At 41.9% G+C, this 19,316-nt stretch overlaps 1 protein-coding gene across 1 annotated transcript in view; it reads right to left on the reverse strand.

The window, feature by feature from the left end:
* The window catches only part of trabd2b (TraB domain containing 2B), an 84,504-nt gene that overhangs the window by 16,577 nt on the left and 48,611 nt on the right, over positions 1-19,316 (reverse strand). Inside the window, exon 4 of the mRNA XM_034146341.1 lies at positions 13,400-13,574. Within this exon, the coding sequence (XP_034002232.1) occupies positions 13,400-13,574 (175 nt within the window). The remainder of the gene's footprint in view (positions 1-13,399; positions 13,575-19,316) is intronic.

Consider the following 19,316-nt stretch of genomic DNA (forward strand, 5'->3'; position numbering starts at 1 on the left):
AAGTTACAGCGCCACGTACAGGTTCGGCATATGTACTGCAGCTTTTCCAGCGGTTGGATGTAAACGGAGCCGTCTCGTGGAGCTTGACACAATCCGGTGTATATTGCGTGTGGGCGGAAGGTTTTTTGCGGTTGCGTTTGCGTTACTCCGATGCGTTTTGCCGTATGCGTTCTCGTGGAGCCGGGGCCTTAGTGTGTTGCTGGTGGCGGTGACGGAGAACGCTGCCTACCACGTCACTCTGAAACTTTTCGTAATTGTTTAAGTGACTGTTTGTTTAACCTGAACCCCCAATAGAGATTGTCCAATCATCGCGCAGCAAAGCATTTCATCATTGCAGGACTGATTTGCAATCCTCCAACTTTGAAACGGTATGCATGAGGCTCTAAAAATGGCAATACTTTTTTTTTTTCAATAGTTTGTAGGGTGATGTCATTTTCACTGGCTTTTCCAAAAAGTGTAAGGAATAGATAATAATTGACAATGGGTTTGTCCGCTAAATTGTAAGGCAAGGGGCCTTGTCATTAAATGAATACACTTTGTGAGTTGAAGGTTAATTCTCTTAAGATCATACCGGTCCACAAAAACCATGGTTGCTGGCTAGAAATAAGAAGCCTACTTTTTGTACTAATGCACCAAATAAAAATCTAATTGAAAAAGAAAAATACTTAAAATGTAAATGCTGAATGGCTCTGTTATGATCGTAACTACATGTGTAATGACAAAACAAAAGCTTAACTTTCGTAGCATTAATAACTGAGTGAGACAGAGCTCATGGTTGAGATCCAATGGATGCAAAGGAAACATCATTTTCATCAAATCAAATAATTCATTAGTTCCTCATGTCTTGTATCTAAGTGTCTTCATTTGTTATGATTCCAATACATTATACAGGTTTTCTCCTTTTAATTTGTTTCCTGTTCTTGTGTTGTTGTCTACTTCTAACAGCGGGAGCACGTGTAGTTGTTTACCTGTGTGGTGAAAGTCTCTCTGATTTATCCCGGGTTGCACCTTCACTCTTTCCTTCAACAACACATGAGTAATGCAACAGAGATTTTAATAGGCCCAGCATCCCCGCGCCGTGCTGTGCGTTCACATTTTCTAGTTTTACAGTACTGGGATCCCTCTATAAATCACACAGCAGCCTTTGGATTAACAGCCGAGAAGCAACTACCCACGGCACTTCAGAAATACTTGAACCCATGCCTTGAACACTGAGTCTTTTTAACTTGATGTGTAAATCTAACAAGGCAGGACGGTGAATTCCACCTCTCCATAACTCACACTCATTCCTCATCTCCATAATGACTTCACTTCCTTTGCATGCAGTACGACATCTGTCCGTCTGCCTGCTCCACACTGAGCTGTCACGAGTGACGGCTTTTCATTGGGCGGTTCATGTCCAAGTTACGCTCGATGTTCTGGTCAAATACGGAGATCAAGAGAGTTAGAGGGGGGTCCGACTGCTGCCTGCGGTGGGCCTGACACCGGTCCATGTCAGAAAGGCTGGAGGGCGGGCTCAATGTTAGAAGCTTTAAAGTGATTCCTCACATTCAAATATTTAGACTGTGTGAGCTTGCTTCTGCAGAAAACCGTCATGGTGGGCAGAGAGAAAGGGAAGCAAGTGGGTGAGGTGTGGAAAAAACAGAAGGATGCCGAGAGGGAAAGAGAAATTGGAGAAGAGAAAGGAGTTAAAAGCCCTATTGTGCTTTTTGTGGTTTTCTCTCTAGTGTATTTAGTTATTTAGCTAAAATCCCTGTGTTCCCTCCAGAGGGAGTTTCTCTCCCACACACTCCCCCCCCCCTCCTTTGTTTACTTCTGTAACATAGTGACTTAACTAGTTCATCAGAACTAAAGGAGCTCTCATGAACTAAAGTTCTCATGAACTACTGTGGGAAAAGTACTTGGTGTGAACGTGCTTATGTAAAACTTGTGCTTCTTTTGGCCAGAGCTCCAACACATTGTACGTGATGAGGCTAAGGGGCGGGACATCTCTAAGCGGTTGACCAATCACAACAGAACCGGGTAGCTAACCAATCAGAGCAGACTGGGCTCTGGCTTCAGAGCTTTTTGAATATTAAAGCATGGAGACATGTCACAGGAGAGACACAAAATACAAATATGGACCTGAGGATTATGGGCATAATAGGGCCCCTTTAAGCTGAGTGAAGCAAAATAAAAATTGTCTTCCCTGTTTGTCTTTCTGCCTGTCAGCTGGGGTCTTTACCATCTCTCCCTGCTGTACTGGGACAATAAACGTATAAGATGCAGCTGGTCTATAGTTGACACACACACACACACACACACACACACACACACACACACACACACACACACACACACACACACACACACACACACACACACACACACACACACACACACACACATCCTCACAGAGCTCACGGCAGCCCTTATCTTTCTCATCTCATTCTTGCACCGTCGATTCATTTCCTCTCCTCCACCCTTCAGTTAACGTTGCAGTTAAGAAGGAGGCACATTCCGTTTTTATGTGAGCAAGTACAGATTTACTTTCGTTAAAAAGTACAAATTATTGCTGTTTTAAAAGAGCGCAGATTTGTGTGCATGTGTCGATGATGTGGTGTGTGTGTGTGTGTGTGTTGCTGGCATACATTACACAGACATGCTGCCCAGCAGGCATGAGCTCAGAGATAAAAGTAAGTGTGTAGGCATGTGACTGTATGTAGCTTGCTGACGTGAGTGTGTGTTTGTGAGTGTCTGTGCTGGCAGCAACGTATGTTTCACATCAGTTGTTTCTCAGGACACAACGCCGGCTGGTTTTCATTGTTACCATTTAATCAGGCTCTGATTTACACCTGGAACAACAGGTGAATGCAATTAACTACCAAGTAGGAAAGCCAGCAATACGACAGGTCCCAAGAAGTGGAGCTTTGTTTTGTTTTATTCTTTGGTCCAAAGCTTTCGCTGTGTGCATGAAGGGCAATGTTAATGCTCAAAAGATCAAAGCGAGCAGGACTGAAGCATCCACGTGTTTATGAAATGTATTTAAGCATTAAGCTGGTTGGCTCTGAAAAGGCTATGGGATGTTCTCTCAGTTGCTAATGAAGTGTGTAATCTGTGAACAAGCTAATGAGCTGTGTTGATTTCATTAGAGGAGTCCAAGCAGTGTAGCTAAGAGTTACCATAAGACGTTTTCACGCAAACTCGCAGTTACATTCCTGAACATTTACAAGACCACCTTACATGGTACTACAATAGAGCTAATTCTGCACAGTGTGTGCTTACATCTCAAGTCAGCCTTGCTCATATGGGGCAGAAACACATTGGGTTTATTTAAATATACTGTAAATATTTACATACAGTAGAAAGATCAGAAATCTCTACCATTTTAAAAGAACATCTGTTTATCTTAAAGAGAAAATCTCATGTATCAAACTCATACATAAATAGGGTAACATACTCAAAACACTTCTGCATAGCACTTTAATTACAATAATGTATACAAAAACTAATAATTGAAACAAATCTATTTAATTTATTTATTTTTCTTTTGCTGTTTTTATAATTTAGTGTAACACAGCACAACTATCATTATATCCACAAATCAAGTGTGTAATTGGATGCATATGTATTGCATAAGGCATTTCAGAGATAGCAGATTAGGCTTGGAGGAAATATGAGCCATACTTGTGGTCTTACAGTGGACATACCTTTTTTTTTTTTTGGTATACAAAGGATAACTTTTAAAGTATGTGCACAATTGTCATGTCCAAACTTCTAGGCCAGACTGCACTGTCATTGAAATTAAAAGTAAGAGTATGTTAAGTCCATTCTGTTAGTAAGAAAGCACCAATAGTCTTCTCTGCAGAGCATTAGACATCACGTGACGCACATGCATGGCATCCCAATGACTTAATAAAATGTTCCTGCATGATGCAGAGGAGAAGACAGCGTGAAGAAGAGACAGAGCTAGATAGCAGTGAGGGGTGGCGTCAGTTTAATAAAGACGAGACAGCAGCAGCTGGAGAGGAAAGACCAGGAAGATAGCAGCTACAGACAGACAGATAGAGAGAGACAGACAGACAGAGAGAGAGAGACAGAGAGAGACAGAGAGAGAGAGACAGAGAGAAACAGAGAGACAGACAGACAGATAGAGAGAGACAGAGAGAGACAGAGAGAGACAGACAGACAGATAGAGACAGACATGGGGTGTTTCTTAATCGCGAGTAAAGCTGCTTCAGAGCCACTATTTCAAGCATACTACGTCATCGAGTGCCGCCGAAGTACTGTTCCAATCTCCAGCATACTTGGAAATCTACCGAGCCCGGCGTACTCCGTTTGGAGAAATATCGAGTGTGCACATGAGTAGACTTCGCGGTCTTAAAATCCCCACAATGCTTTGCGCACGGACCAATTTCCCCAAATCTGTGGCGGAAGATGTAAGGCGGGGCCTCTCATATGACGCACACCTGCACACTTGCTCGCCTGTTCCACTCTTTGTTTTCCAAATGTCAGGAAGTATTCTTGACTCGCTTCTGAAGCAAGACGCTCGGAAGACATGTGCTACCAAGCAAGCGTACTCGCGATTGAGAAACACCCAGAGACAGAGAGACAGACAGATAGAGAGAGACAGACAGAGAGAGAGAGACAGACAGAGAGAGACAGACAGACAGAGAGACAGACAGACAGACAGACAGACAGACAGACAGAGAGAGACAGACAGAGAGAGACAGACAGAGAGAGACAGACAGAGAGAGACAGACAGACAGAGAGAGACAGACAGGTAGACAGACAGAATTAAAGCTTGGAGAGCAGGCTCCAGAAAAAGGGCTGAGAGAAGCAGATCTGCTGCGAGAGCAAGAGCCACGGAGACAAAGTGACATGCCGGCTCTCTCCCTCAGTCATCACTTCAACACCACAAACGACTGCAAAACACATGGGCCCGCTCTGCTCTGCACAATGGACTATTATGGTCTGTGTAGCAGGTCATATGCACACAATCACCTTTCATCAACTGGATCTAATTTCAAAACAAACAATGCTACATGTGTACTTTTTGACAGTAACTACCCTTTTTGGCGATAAATATCTCGGCAGATCATCTGACTTTGTGTTGCAAACATACACAGACACGTGTGTGTGTGTGTGTGTGTGTGTGTGTGTGTGTGTGTGTGTGTGTGTGTGTGTGTGTGTGTGTGTGTGTGTGTGTGTGTGTGTGTGTGTGTGTGTGTGTGTGTGTGTGTGTGTGTGTGTGTGTGTGTGTGTGTGTGTGTGTGTGTGTGTGTGTGTGTGTGTGTGTGTGTGTGTGTGTGTGTGTGTGTGTGTGTGTGTGTATCTAGGCTTAGGCAGCGTCAGGAAATTCCATGGGATGTTTTCAATAAGGCCGAGCAGCGGCAGCCAGAGCGCTGGCAAATGAAAACCTGCTGAAGCTCACCACAGAGCTCCAACACACTCGCACTGTGTACCCTCGCAGCTCTTCAGCAAAAATCATGACTGCGTGTTGGCCTATTTAAATGACAGTGTGTGTTTGTGTGTGATTGAGAGGGCGACTGAGAATACATGTTTTTTGCTGAGTGAGTGATGGAAAAAAATCTGTTTACAATAGCAACAGAACAAGTGTCCAATGTGCGTACGACGTGTCTGAGAGCATTTGACTGCAATCATCTGCTGCTGCTGTCGTTCTGTCCAAGGGGAAACAGTGATGCGCTCACTTGGCCTCACACACACACACCGCTCACGTCATGCTGTGGTGGGCTCCTATGATTGGTTCCCATTACATAACACTGATAGTGACCATATTGGCGTAGAGGAAAATGATGAGAGACAGACAGACATCTCCCTCCGCCTTTTTTTCAACTTTACACACTAGCTTCATATTTAACAGACAGCTATTCGGGTAATGTAACTCTTCTTATCTGACTCTCAGCAAGTAGGGGAATTCGCTTATTATGAAATGTCAAACAAGCTGACAGGCAGTCACCACTTCTAAGACTATACCTTATTAAGTTGTTATGGCTAGCATGTTAGCAAATAGTTGCTCTACACATCGGGCAGATAAGCCTGTGGGGAGACAGTGTATTTGATTGTGTGTTTGTGTGTGCATATGTCTGTCTTACTGGATCTAGTAGCCTAACATTTGTTGAGCTCATGTATCACTGTATGTGTAAGGATCTGTTCTTGGTCAGTGATTTACAATTTTACAAAAAAATCTATTTAGAGTGATTAACAACAGCTAAAGGCATTACGGGGAATAGGCTTGGATAAAAATGAGCCCGTCCGTTGCAGGCCAGACTTTGGGCCATGTGTGAGGCTCAGAAACTGAAATCTACAGAAAAGTTAAGTCTAATTTTCAACCGGAGCTTCTAAAGATTACCGTTAGTCCATACCCAATGTGTTATGATCTACATAAAGTTTGGCCCTATTGTTATCTTTGCCGCCCTTTTCACTGTAAGGGAGATTTGAGAGAGAATTGAGTTTGATTGAAATATTTGTTTGGGTGAGAAGAGCGCACATATTAAAGATCTGCAGTCTACTGAGTGAAGTTTTGTAGTCTGATGTCATGTTTCTGGTAAACATGTCAATGAGTGTCCAGTATTTTTTCTCTTTTTAGCTATAATTTGGCCTCTACAAGCTCACTCCTTACAAAAATGAATCCTACGCTGGTGGGATACAGTTGTAAATCGAGTATGGTATCGAATATTGTTGTAAATTGAGTATTCTGGCTGAAAAAACTGCTGCTGCTGCTTTATTAACAGATGAGAGCAGTAAAACCAAACCATAATTATATTTGTGTGACTAAAAACCATAAATATATACAATTTAATGAGCTAGGTTACTGTAAATAATGCTCAATACAGCTGTGGGATAAAGCTTCATGACTGCGAGCGACCTCTTTAACATTACATGTAGTCATTTGATACAACTGCAATAAAAATACTGACTAGTGGAGTTTTACTGCTGTAATACAGGCTTACAGTAATGTACACTTACTAAATAGGAATTACTGGCTGGAATCTGACTATAACATGTGAAACCAGCAGACTGCAGGGAGAGAGAAATACTGCTCAATCAGTCTCTTTTATACTGCCTGGGGTAATTCAATTATGCCTGCTGGAGCTCGTTCACGTCTGTAATTTGTATTAATTACCTGTTGGTGAAAGTGGAGAAAATAAAGAATGTCTGTTCCAACACGTGTGTGCATGCATATGTGTGTAGGATGGAGGAAAAAGAGCTTTTAGCAAGTACAAAAGCATATATTTTGCACATAAAAGTGCTCGTGCTACAGGAAGGTGTAGGTGTACAGCGAGAGGAAAGGGGGAGGGAGGTAAGGTGCTGAGCCGAGCAGAGATGGATTTCCTGCCTGAACCGCTTTATATACACATCGTATAGTTTAATTACCATGTGAAAAAACTCCTGGACCGACCGCACTGTGACATCTGAAACTCTAGAGCGCCTGACCTGAGCGCTGCCCCGACTCTTTCCTGACTGCCCTGCTTTCCTTCTGCACTCTGGACACGGTTCAGGTTGTAACTGAGGGGTCCAAGACAAAGACAGCTAGAGGGGCCACCAATAAACATCTGTTGTATGGGAGAAATGCAACCTGCAACCTGCAAAATAACAAAGTATATGTACTTAAAGAGGAAATATTATGCTCATTTTGAGCTTGATATTTGTATTGTGTGCCTCTACTGTGACATGTCTCCATGCTTTAATGATCAAAAACTATTTTTTCTATTATTTTTTCTTCTCATACTGCCTGTGCTGCAGCACCTCTTTTCACCCTCTGTCTGAAACCAGAGCCCAGTCTGCTCTGATTGGTTAGCTGGCCGGCTCTGTTGTGACTGGTCAACCACTTAGAGAAGTCCCGCCCCTTAGCCTATCACGTACAATATGTTACATAGTGATGTCATTAAGGCAGTGTTTACACGATAACGCAAACGGTTGTATCCGCAACTTTTCTCTTTCGTTTAGCCCGTTCGCTCACACGAGGCCGTAACGGAAACGCGGAAACGGATCCCGCAAACGATAACGGGTCCCAAGGTGGATAGATCTGAAACCGGAACGCTCTGGGGGGGCAAACGGCTCCGTGTGTACGCCCTATACGATCATTTTCCTGATAACGATGAGCCATAGCCCCGCCTCTCCCCACCTCTGCTGCTCACTGCTGTAGCATGGTCAGTAGCTACTGTCAGTAGCTACTGACCATGCTACAGATGTTAGTGCAAAATCTACAGCTCGACCATGCTACAGATCAGATGTTAGTGCAAAATCTACAGCTCCTCTACCACAACCATCAGCAACAAGTGGACATGGAGAATTACATGAACTACATGTTGCTAAATCCACCGCGGGGCATAAACAGAAGGGCAACCATGCTCGGGGGTCTTCTTTGCTGCTTTTGGTGTATTTTGTGGCGAAAGTACAGCGCCACTTACAGGCCCGGCATATATACTACAGCGTTTCCAGTGGTCTCGTGTGAACGGACACGTTAAATGAGCCGAATGCGTGTGAACGGAAGACTTTTTTTAAAACGAATTCGGTGCGTAAATGGGGTCTAAGTTCAGGAAGAAAATAAAGGAGACCAATGGAGGTGTTTCAGACAGGGGGGGGGGGAGTGTGTGGGAGAGAATCTCCCTCTGGAGGGAACACAGGGATTTTAGACTTTGCAGGCCATTTACATGCACAAAAACCCGTATTACACACTACAGGTATGGAAAACCCCCCAAAACGTTAACTTGTAACCTTATTCCACCTCTCAAAAATAGACACAATTACAAAAAGCCCAAGGAAGTTTTCCATCTCATAATTCACAATAATAAGCCTTATACCATGAGCTTGTAGTTAAACATGCCAGGTTAATGTGAAATCTACCATAAAGATTGGATTTTACAGGATTACGCTATTGTACGCCCACATTTGGACTGAAAACGGCTGTTATACATCTCCCTGGGCTGTATTTATTTTTAATATATGTCTGGATAATCTTAACCCTTCACATTTCCTATCCTCTTTATTTGTCTTCATCACTAACATGCTTTGTGGTTAGATTCTAATCGGTATACTGTATAAGCAAAACTACCTCCATTAATCAAGTCTGACATATCACAGAACCACTTCTTGTAAGTCCTGAAGAGCACAGTCAGATTTCTGGGAGTCCGGGGCCGTCACTTAATACATCCTGGCATCATTGGATGATAAAATGTCATGGCTAGTTACGGCCAATGGGAGACTGGGACCAGCAGGGACAGTTACAGGACCGTAAAGACATGAGTCAACGTCTTAAAGACAGAAATAAGAGATGAGAGAAAGAAAGCTTTGTGAATAAATCGTGGGACAGACTTTATTAAGGCTGATTTATGATCCATTTTGCGTCCGTTCTAAAGACATTAGCATCTAGAGACATGTGTGTTAGCTGACAACACCTTGGCGCCCCAGTTTGTCACATAAAACACAACTTATGTCTACTTAGAAAAGGGCATCTTTCTCCTTTTTGTATGTCATCTAAAGGAGGATAAAAACGAATATTAGGAGACACGATGAGTGTGGCACACAGATGTTCAGCTGGGTAAGGAACATATTTGCTAAGAAAACTCTGTGGTGAAAAATATCTAGTTTTAATAACCTTTATTCTAGATCTGCAATGAATTAGTGACAAGTTTTAACTGTGGTCATAAAGTTTGAACTTAACGTGGCTTTGGCAGGAGCATTGAAGGCATCGCAGTGAGTGGTCTTCTCTTTCTCAGTTGTTAGTCAGTTATTTCGTTTTTTAAATGTATGTTTAATGACTTCCACTGGTGCTGTTTTACAACCACCCCATTACAAACATTATCAGTGATGTATTATGTTATAGTAGTGACTTTAATTGTAGCAAATGTAAGTTTTAAAATTGCCTAATTATATTAGCATTTTTTGTTTTTTATTACCATTTGTTTTTTTCCTCTAGTTTCAAAATTCTCCTTGAATGAACCTAGATGGAAATCGCTGTGAGAAGTTTTGTAATTATTAAAATAAGTAAGCGCAAAATTAAATATTTGTGCATTTTCTCTTTCATGTGCGCAAATCTGGCCGTCATTGACTCTGTCTTCCTTCACCGAGACCTCTGTGTTTCCTCTTTGTGTGTGTGAGTGCACATTATAAAGTATACACATATGTGCACAATGCTTGTTTAAGTATGAATTAGTGTGTGTGTGTTGTGTGTGTGTGTGTGTGTGTGTGTGTGTGTGTGTGTGTGTGTGTGTGTGTGTGTGTGTGTGTGTGTGTGTGTGTGTGTGTGTGTGTGTGTGTGTGTGTGTGTGTGTGTGTGTGTGTGTGTGTGTGTGTGGTGTGTGTGTGTGTGTGGGTGTGTGTGTGTGTGTGTGTGTGTGTGTTGTGTGTGTGTGTGTGAGCATAGCAGGCCATAACTGTAATGGTTCTTCTCACATCACACCAGCTGTCAGTTCTCTCACACACACGGTTGCAGCCTGCAGGTGACCCCCCCCCCCCCCCACACACACACACACACACACACACACACACACACATATACACACACAGATGTGCACCTCCAGGCCAGGTTGACACACTGGAAAGCTAAAACATAGCTGCTGTAATCTGGAAAACATGAAGCTGCATTAAAACAGATTTTAATGGTCAACTGAGACTCATGAAGCAAAACAGGTGACGGATGTACATGTAAAATGTCAGTTTTATGTAGGGGTTTGAACACTGTTGCATGCCATGATATCCCTATCTATTCCAAGTTAAAATGCTAGCAAGGAACTGTTAGGTCTGCTTCATGTAAACTGACAGAATCTGAGACTCCACATACACGATCACATATTTATCCACAGAAGATTTCTTGGCTGAACACAATAATTTTTCTCTCCTTCTTCACGTTTAGCAGATGTATATTTTCACATCTAGGACCTGCCAGGTAAAACAGTCTATGCTACTAAAGGGATTTAGACTTATGTTATTTAATAATAAATCACAATCACAAATCCAATTTAATGTTTATTTTCTGTGTACTTGTTTGAACTTAGCTCAAACACCAGCAGGCTACAGTTCTGCACCAAAGCTGCATTATTATTATTATTATTATTATTATTACATGTAATTTGTTAGACGCTTTTATCCAAAGCGACTTACATACATTCAGTACTGTGGACTATCCCCACAGGAGCAATTTGGGGTGAAGTGTCTTGCCCACGGACACAACGACATGCAGACTGCAGTGGGACTCGAACTTGCTACCCCCTGATTCAAAGTCCAGTACTCTATCCACTGAGCCACAGCAGCCCTTTAACGTTGCCTTATATGGTATAGAATTACCTGGTTGCTATTCTGCTAATTATCAAGTATAACACAATATAGCAAAACCGTAGCACCTCCGTTCTTAAAATTATGTATGCTTTCGACTTAAGACAAACATTATCCTTGATCTTATTGCCTTACACAAATGTTGTCATATCCTATTTATCCCTGTGTAGAGCTTGTAGTAAACGTTGCTAACAACTTGTAATGGAAACATGGCTGTTTTTCTTTTCTTGCTGACCTCCACTCCTTTGAGTTTATTTGAGCCTGAGGAGTTGGAATGGGTTGGTTGGTTTTCTCCAATTCCCATAACGTTCAATGTTTCACAAACACAGTGTGTAACAGGAGAGGGTCCTAATGCTTCACCTTTGCACTTATTTTAGGGGGCGATATTATGCAAATGTTCAGCTTTATAATTGTATTATGGGTTTCTGCTATAGTAATATAATTGAATGTCAAAGATCTTTCAGGGTTTGGGTTATGTATGTGCACAAACGCTCAAAAATGAGTTTTTCGTAACTCCCCTCTAAGTATTATTACAAAAACGAATTCCTCCATCGCGGTCATAGTTCATATGCTAACCTACAGTTTTTCAATCTTTGCATGTGCACACACACACACACACACACACACACACACACACACACACACACACACACACACACACACACACACACACACACACACACACACACACACACACACACACACACACACACACACACACACACACACACACACTCGTAGCAGCTGTGTATGTGTAACAGCAGTTTTGTTCAAACAACACAAAGAGCATCGGGAGCAGAACATGCTCAGAGGAAGGACTTAGACATTCAGCATTAATCATACACTGTGACACGCACGCACGCACACACACGCACACGCACACACACACACACACCCCCTAGAGGCGGTACCGCCCATTTTCAGATGCAAAGCGCAGACACAGTTGTACAGTAAACAGACATCCACCCACCACCTGCTTTTGTGGGCAAACACACTAACATGTTTACACACACAGTCACACACACACCTCCCTCAGGACACACTACACCATTCAGGAAACATTAGCAGCATTAGCCAGGAATGCTAATTGAAACAAACAGCTCATGGTTTCTTCATTTCTGAGGTGGGAGCTGGCCGTAATGGAGACTTCTGTGTGTGTGTTTGCGTGTGTGTGTGTGTGTGTGTGTGTAGATAACCAGTTTACCATGCCAGAGATCTGGGAACCATTGTACGCTATTATTGTTCTGCTTTTTCTCAAACTTTGCTTTCAAACAAGAAAGAGAGCAAATTGTTCTCTATAAACACACATTACTTCTGACAGAATCAGTGTTCTGGAGTCTGGACCAAAGCAAACCTGATCCCTCTTTCTCTTGGCAATTACATGCAAACACACTCTCTCAACTCCAATCAGACTGTGTTTGACAAGATCTCATTTATTGCAAAATAGATATGAAGATTAGAGTTGCTGCCTAATGGATTCTCATAAAGAGTGGTGCAGGAATGAGTCTTAAAACCTGGATCGACTTAGCAATTTACCATTTCCTCGTCTCAAAGTCAATGGTTTTTGAACGTGTTAGTGGTAAGATCCCTGAAATAGCTTAAAAATATTTTCATGTTTTGTTCTAGGACTTAAAATATATCAGAAATTACCCCACTAGAAGCTTCTGTGTCATAAAAACAGTGGCTGCTAACAAGGATCTAAGAGAGACTACTAAACGTCATCAAGCTTAACATTAGCCGCCTTTAGCTTAGCGATAGTGGTGTGCAAACATGCCAAAATGATGACGTTTGTTTATAGCCTAACGTAAGCTTTTTTCTAGCAATAGCATTTACGCTTCAAAGATCATAAAGTGGCATTATTATGTGGAGATTATCCTGAAATATTCCAAAATCTTTTTTTCCAGGGAGTCATTGCGATGCTAACTTCTGTGTCGGCCTACAAAGATACGTCATCGCTGCACCACTCTTTGTTTGGCCTACAGTTAAGAGAGACGTCCCATAACCAGCTGAGCAAAGGTCAGTCATTTTAGCCTTTTTTTAACCTGAGGGCAGGATCTTAACATTTACATCAACTTTGACCTCCCCCCAAACTTCCCCCAAGCTGTATCTGAGGCTCCCTTACCTGCACCAAAAGCGAAAAAGAAAGTCTGGTTGGGATTTCTCTGCAGCAAGGCGGACACACGGCGGGCCATCCTCTCGTTCCGTTTGTAGATGAGCTCCCGGCGGAAGTAGCTGTCGATCTGCAGCGCGGTCGTGCGGTCGTGAGCTGGCAGCGAGCTGTTGATGAAGTGAGGCAGCTGAGACAAAGAGAGGGAAAATCTGAATTTAAAAGCTGTTATAATGAACGTCCACAGCAGCATAGGGAAGCCCATGAATCATTTTATGCATACATCAAACGCAAAGAGAACTTGTGTTAAAGAAATTGAGGGGGATAGAAAACGAGATGGAAAGAAAGAAGAGGACGGTGTTGGTGACAATCTGGCAAATGTGTGTGTGACTGAGAGTGTGAGAATTGGCAACCGGGAGTGTGTGTGACGTGTCGGCTTGACGGGAAATGACCAACGCAGGAAAGGAGAGGGAGGAGAGAAAATTCAACACCATGAGTGTGTGTGCATAACACATTTTTGTACATGACTGTGTGTGTGTGTGTGTGTGTGTGTGTGTGTGTGTGTGTGTGTGTGTGTGTGTGTGTGTGTGTGTGTGTGTGTGTGTGTGTGTGTGTGTGTGTGTGTGTGTGTGTGTGTGTGTGTGTGTGTGTGTGTGTGTGTGTGGTGTGTGTGTGTGTGTGTGTGTGTGTGTGGTGTGTGTGTGTGTGTGTGTCTGAGTGTCTGAGTGGGTACACTGTCTCTTTTTATTTTTACCTTACTGTTTTTTTCAGGTTTAACCAGTTTTTATCTGTTTCATTATTTATTTGTTGCATTGTACAGTCAGTTGTTCTTGGGTGTCCTGAATGGCACCTCGAAATAAAATGTATTATTAATTGTATTATTATTAGGGCTGTCAGTCGATTAAAATAGTCAATCGCGATTAATCGCAAATTAATCGCACATTTTTTATCTGTTCTAAATGTACCTTAGAGGGATATTTTTCAAGTTTTTAATACTCTTATCAACATATGAGTGGACAAATATGCTTTATATGTTTGTTTATTATCATTTGAACAATCATTCTCATGAAAATGAAACACAACAACCTCTGAACATTACAAATATTCGCCTCAATTCAACCTGGAACCTCTCTCATATAATAATTATAAAAGGCAAGTGCATTTGTCCAATTGCAGTGTATCAACCAGTGTGAATGTGTGTTTAATTAATATGTGATTTATAAAGAGCCAGACAGACAGAGACAGTAAAGCTGGCTCTGCTCCTCTCTTTTGGCTGCGTCCCTCGATCCAACAGACTGTTAATCTGTGAGGATGAGTGGGGGGGGGGGGGTCAGTGCTGGGGTCTTAGCTGTCCAAGACACACACCTAAACACACACACTCTGTCTTGACTTCTTCCACTTCCTGTCAGAGTATCGTTTTACCTGCATTGACTTTTTCTGGCTCTTTCTCTTGATATATTTATGCAATAAAATATGAAATATTAGAGAAAGGTGAGACCCTAAGACACCACAGAGCGTTCCATTGCGTCTGCTCCCGCCTCCTGGTATTCTGTTTGCTGTCTTTTCTTGACTAAGGAACTGTTTTTACTATTAGCGTGCCCAAATTATTTTCCATGTGTAGTAATTCTTATTTTTTCCTTTGACACAAAGTTTGAAATTGGAAAAATATGGCCAGTAGCCATTTCAGGCTAGTTCAGAATCCTTCCCCTTTTATTTATATGAAAGTAAGGCAAGGCAAGGCAAGGCAAGGCAAGTTTATTTATATAGCACCTTTCAACACAAGGCAATTCAAAGTGCTTTACAAAAATGGAAGACATTATGAAAATGGCATTTAAAATCAGTCATTAAAAAGAAAAGATAATAAAATAAACATTAAAAGAAAAAATACATGGATAAAAGTTACAGTGCAGTTTAAGATGTGAATAGTTCAATTAAAAACAGCGGCAAAAAGAAAAGTCTTCAGCCTGGATTTAAAAGTAGTAAGAGTTGCAGCGGACCTGCAGGTTTCTGGGAGTTTGTTCTGGGATGCTCATCCAGATTTCTTTTCTGACCAATAGCTCACCCTCAATAAACTGATACCTTGCATGCAGGAGTGCCACCATTTAAAGAAATGTCCAAACGCAACAATGAAATGCACACACAGGTTAAATCGCTTGTTTCATCTCTGTGTTCCTCTGAGTTCCCAGTTATTTGGGAGTGTTAGCAACTAGGATTTTAAGAGCATTGTTGTGGACACGTGGCGCCATTTTCTTATAAATCTCCAGGTGATCGATTAGTTTGGCTGCACGGTTTGTCAGCAGCCTGATACTCTGAGGGTTTCTGCCTGTTTATTTCAAACCTAGAGCCTGTGTTATTTGTAATAATGGTTAATGTAAGAAATAAAGCAGTAAGTAAAGCAATGTGTGTAGAGTTTTGGCTACTTGTTGATGGATCAAATTAAACTCTAGCTCTGTTTCCACCTGGTGATTTGAGTGTTAGCCTTGAAGTCTTTTTGGTCTGTTGTTGAGTGTTTGGTTTAGTGTGACATGGAAAGAGCAAATTGTCCCGGCGTCACATACATGGTGTATTGTGGGGTTGCTTACAGTTGTTTACAGTTCCTATCCATTGCCACTGGGTTTCAGTGAAGTATAGTATTAGTAAAAACGTGTAGTCTTAAGTAGAGTTTGACACTAGTTTTAATAACTGAAAATCAATATATGGCGACGGCGTACATAAATTCAGAATCTGTAAAAGCTTAATATTGTGCACAAAGAACTTTGTGGTATGTTGGTTCCCCAAGCTGTTTTCTTTTTGGTTGCAGTTCTCCCCCTGTTAATATTTCTGTGGTTTTTACTTTGTAGTCTCTCTTGTACCACCTGAGGCTGCCAGCCTTCAATATTTCCTCTCACTTGGAAAGCTTCAAAAGATGGAGGGATTAGAGAAAGACACATTCACATGCGTTTAATGTGTAATTCTACTTGAGTGTGACAAGAACACACACAGCCGCTGTCTGAAACTGAATTACAAGTTGACACAACAGCAGAACAGCTGCAAGTGTTGCATAAATCAGTGTGTGTAATAAGTGTGTGTGTGTGTGTATTTGTCAATGTGTGTGTGGTGTCTGAATACTGCACTCATAGGGGGATTTATTGTTCCACATGTGAACAAGGTGCTGCATCTAAAATCTCTACCTGACACATTTTCTCTCACTCCCCCGACGCCCCCTCCCACAGTCTGTTTCACATAATGGGTGAAAGGTGCTAATTCACACCTACATCAGATATTTATTGATTTCACCTGTGGTGTGCAGGGGAACCCCACAAATTTCACACATTATAGTCTCTTTACTGGTTTCGGGGAGTACTACTGTGAAAAGTTTGAAAAGGCCTTAAGAGGTTTTACAGGGAGCTGCGTGAAGTTGTTGCTCGGGGCATCAGCGGGGTACTTGAAAAGTGACCAGGTGCCTGCTAATTAACAACATTAAAAGTAAAAATCAGAGACAATAAATTAACATTGAAAGGCCCATAACTCAACATTCTTTATTATAAAATTACCTGACTTATTAACTTGATTGACGATAGGCCTGTACGGCAGATAAATCAGATTTGATGCATTTAAATGTGCTTCTACTGGGGTGTCCGTGGGGTCTTAAGAAGTATTAAAAGTTGATAAATCAATTTAGCAAAAATGAAGGCTATTAAAAAGTATTAAACGGCATTTTCCAAGGTATTAAATGTTGTAGCTTGTTTTCAATGAGTATATAATTTGTCCAAAGAGGTTGTATTCTACAGTCTGCCTGAATGTAATCATTGCGTAGGTGTGTAGTGTGATTCTGTGTAGTTTATTTATGGCATCCCGTTGGATTTGACGTCATCTGAACAGGACATCGCACGCTCACTGCTTGATAGTGTGCGAAGGTCCGCTTACGCCGGTTGTTAAACAACATCGTTATGGGGAAATGCAAGTTTGCGTCCAAATGGTTGGAAGATAAGGAGGAAGGACAATCAATACTGTGTATATAGTCAATGTGAGGTAAAGTGTGTCGCCAATGTAACCGGTTAAAACTCCAAGTGGCGATGAGGTTTTAAAATGTATGGAAAGGGTCTTAAAAAAGGTCTTAAAAGGTTTTACATTTGACTTCAGGATTCCTGCATATACCCTGTTCTACAATTCAGTTCAATTGAGTTTAAACACAGTGTAAACAAAGTTACAAAAGTGTATGAAGAAACCTTTTGAATGTTCACAATTATTAACTCTGGCGGTTAACATTATGTATTTCGTCACATTTGGCATATTGATGGTTGTTAATTACAAGACCTGATCCAATCCAAAATGTTTGTATGACATAAGCCACGCTACTCTCTACACTCAGTAAGGAAAGAAAGCCACAAATAAATAAATTCCCACAGATATCTGGAGCCTGAAGCCTTCACTTGTCTGTGTTTTTTCCGGTGTGAATGACCCAAGTTAATCCGGATAGGCAGGGGTTAATGATTCATAAGTAATATAAAGCAGGGTTGGATGAAACAGTTTAAGAGAGAGGGGGAGGTGGAGAAGGAGTGCTTCATCACTGCTCTGATGAGAGAGGATAACGTGAGTGTTTCATGACGATGTTGGGCCTGAGAGGGGTCAAGGTGGGAGTGAGCACTTAATGCAGATAACTTATCACAGTAAGGGCCATTAACTGCTCCGTATCCCAACCTGCAGGAAACACGGAGTGACAGGGAGATATTTCCTCCCTTCCTCACTACTGGGATCCCTCTGCACTCACTTTCTTAGTCTCTCCTGACAGCAATTTACTCAATGTGACATATGTTTCCTTTATGATGCTGCTCTTTGAAGTCCTTTTTGGTCTTCTTAACTTGTGAGTATGTGTAAAAAAAGTAAGGAAAATGTGCTCCTCGAGATACCTACTATATTAGGAACTACTAGAGTACTTTACCATGTGTTCATATTTATTTGAATAGATTTTGCCAGACAAAAGGATCACAACTCTGCAAGATGGAGTCACAAAACTTTACAGGTGTGTATTTGAGATCAAAAATAACGTTGAGTTCAAAGGGGAAGTAATAAAGTAAGGTTGTAGACAGTTGGGAAGGGGCCATTGGCCTGATTTGGTTTCATACTTTGTGATCTTATCGCAAGACGATCTCTAGTTTTCATTCGTTTTTATCGGATATCTACGGTGGCCAACAGGTGGGAACGCCCTACAACAGCCAAAAACAGCTGGGTCGGGAGTGCTTCTTGACGTTTGGGGATTATAAAGTTGGCCACCTTTTAGTGTTGTTGGAAATGTACCCAAAATGTACGTTTTATTGGCTTATTTTAAGAATGTGATTGCATGATTCCTTCCGATATTATCTGCTGTTGGCTAGCTAGCTAACCTAGTCATTTGAAATATACAGACAAAACACTTACAATTATGAAACACACTTACTCCGCCAACAGTTGGCATTATAATCCCAGAACGTCTCAAAGCGCTCTGGTACCAGCTGTGTGCATCACTTATTAGTGTCCCCTGGTTTCCTTTGTGTGTGTGTGGATACATTTCGGGGCCAGCAAAGCGTGGCAGCCGTGCAAGACTCATTTAAAGGGAACCTATCATGCAAAATGCACTTTTGTACGTCTTTTCTACATGAATATGTGTCCCCGGTGTTCCAGGGAACTCACCAAGTGTCAGAAAACACAACCCTCTCTATTTTCCTCCATACCCAAATCTCTAAAAAAGGGGCTGCAACGGATCTGATAAAAACTGATCCAGATTTGAACACTGTCCTGACGTCAGGAAAGTGGCGCTACGGCTATTGGGCCAACTCCACCAATCAGGAGGAGACAGCCACGGCCATTGCCGTTCGAAAGCGCTGGAGACGCTGTAGTACATATGCCAGGCCAGTAGATGGTGCTGTTCTCACATAATCTGCCCTTGCAAAAACAGAGCTAAACATTTTCAAAT

Source organism: Trematomus bernacchii, unplaced genomic scaffold (genome assembly GCF_902827165.1).
Source record: "Trematomus bernacchii unplaced genomic scaffold, fTreBer1.1, whole genome shotgun sequence".
NCBI classification, from domain to species: Eukaryota; Metazoa; Chordata; class Actinopteri; order Perciformes; family Nototheniidae; genus Trematomus; species Trematomus bernacchii.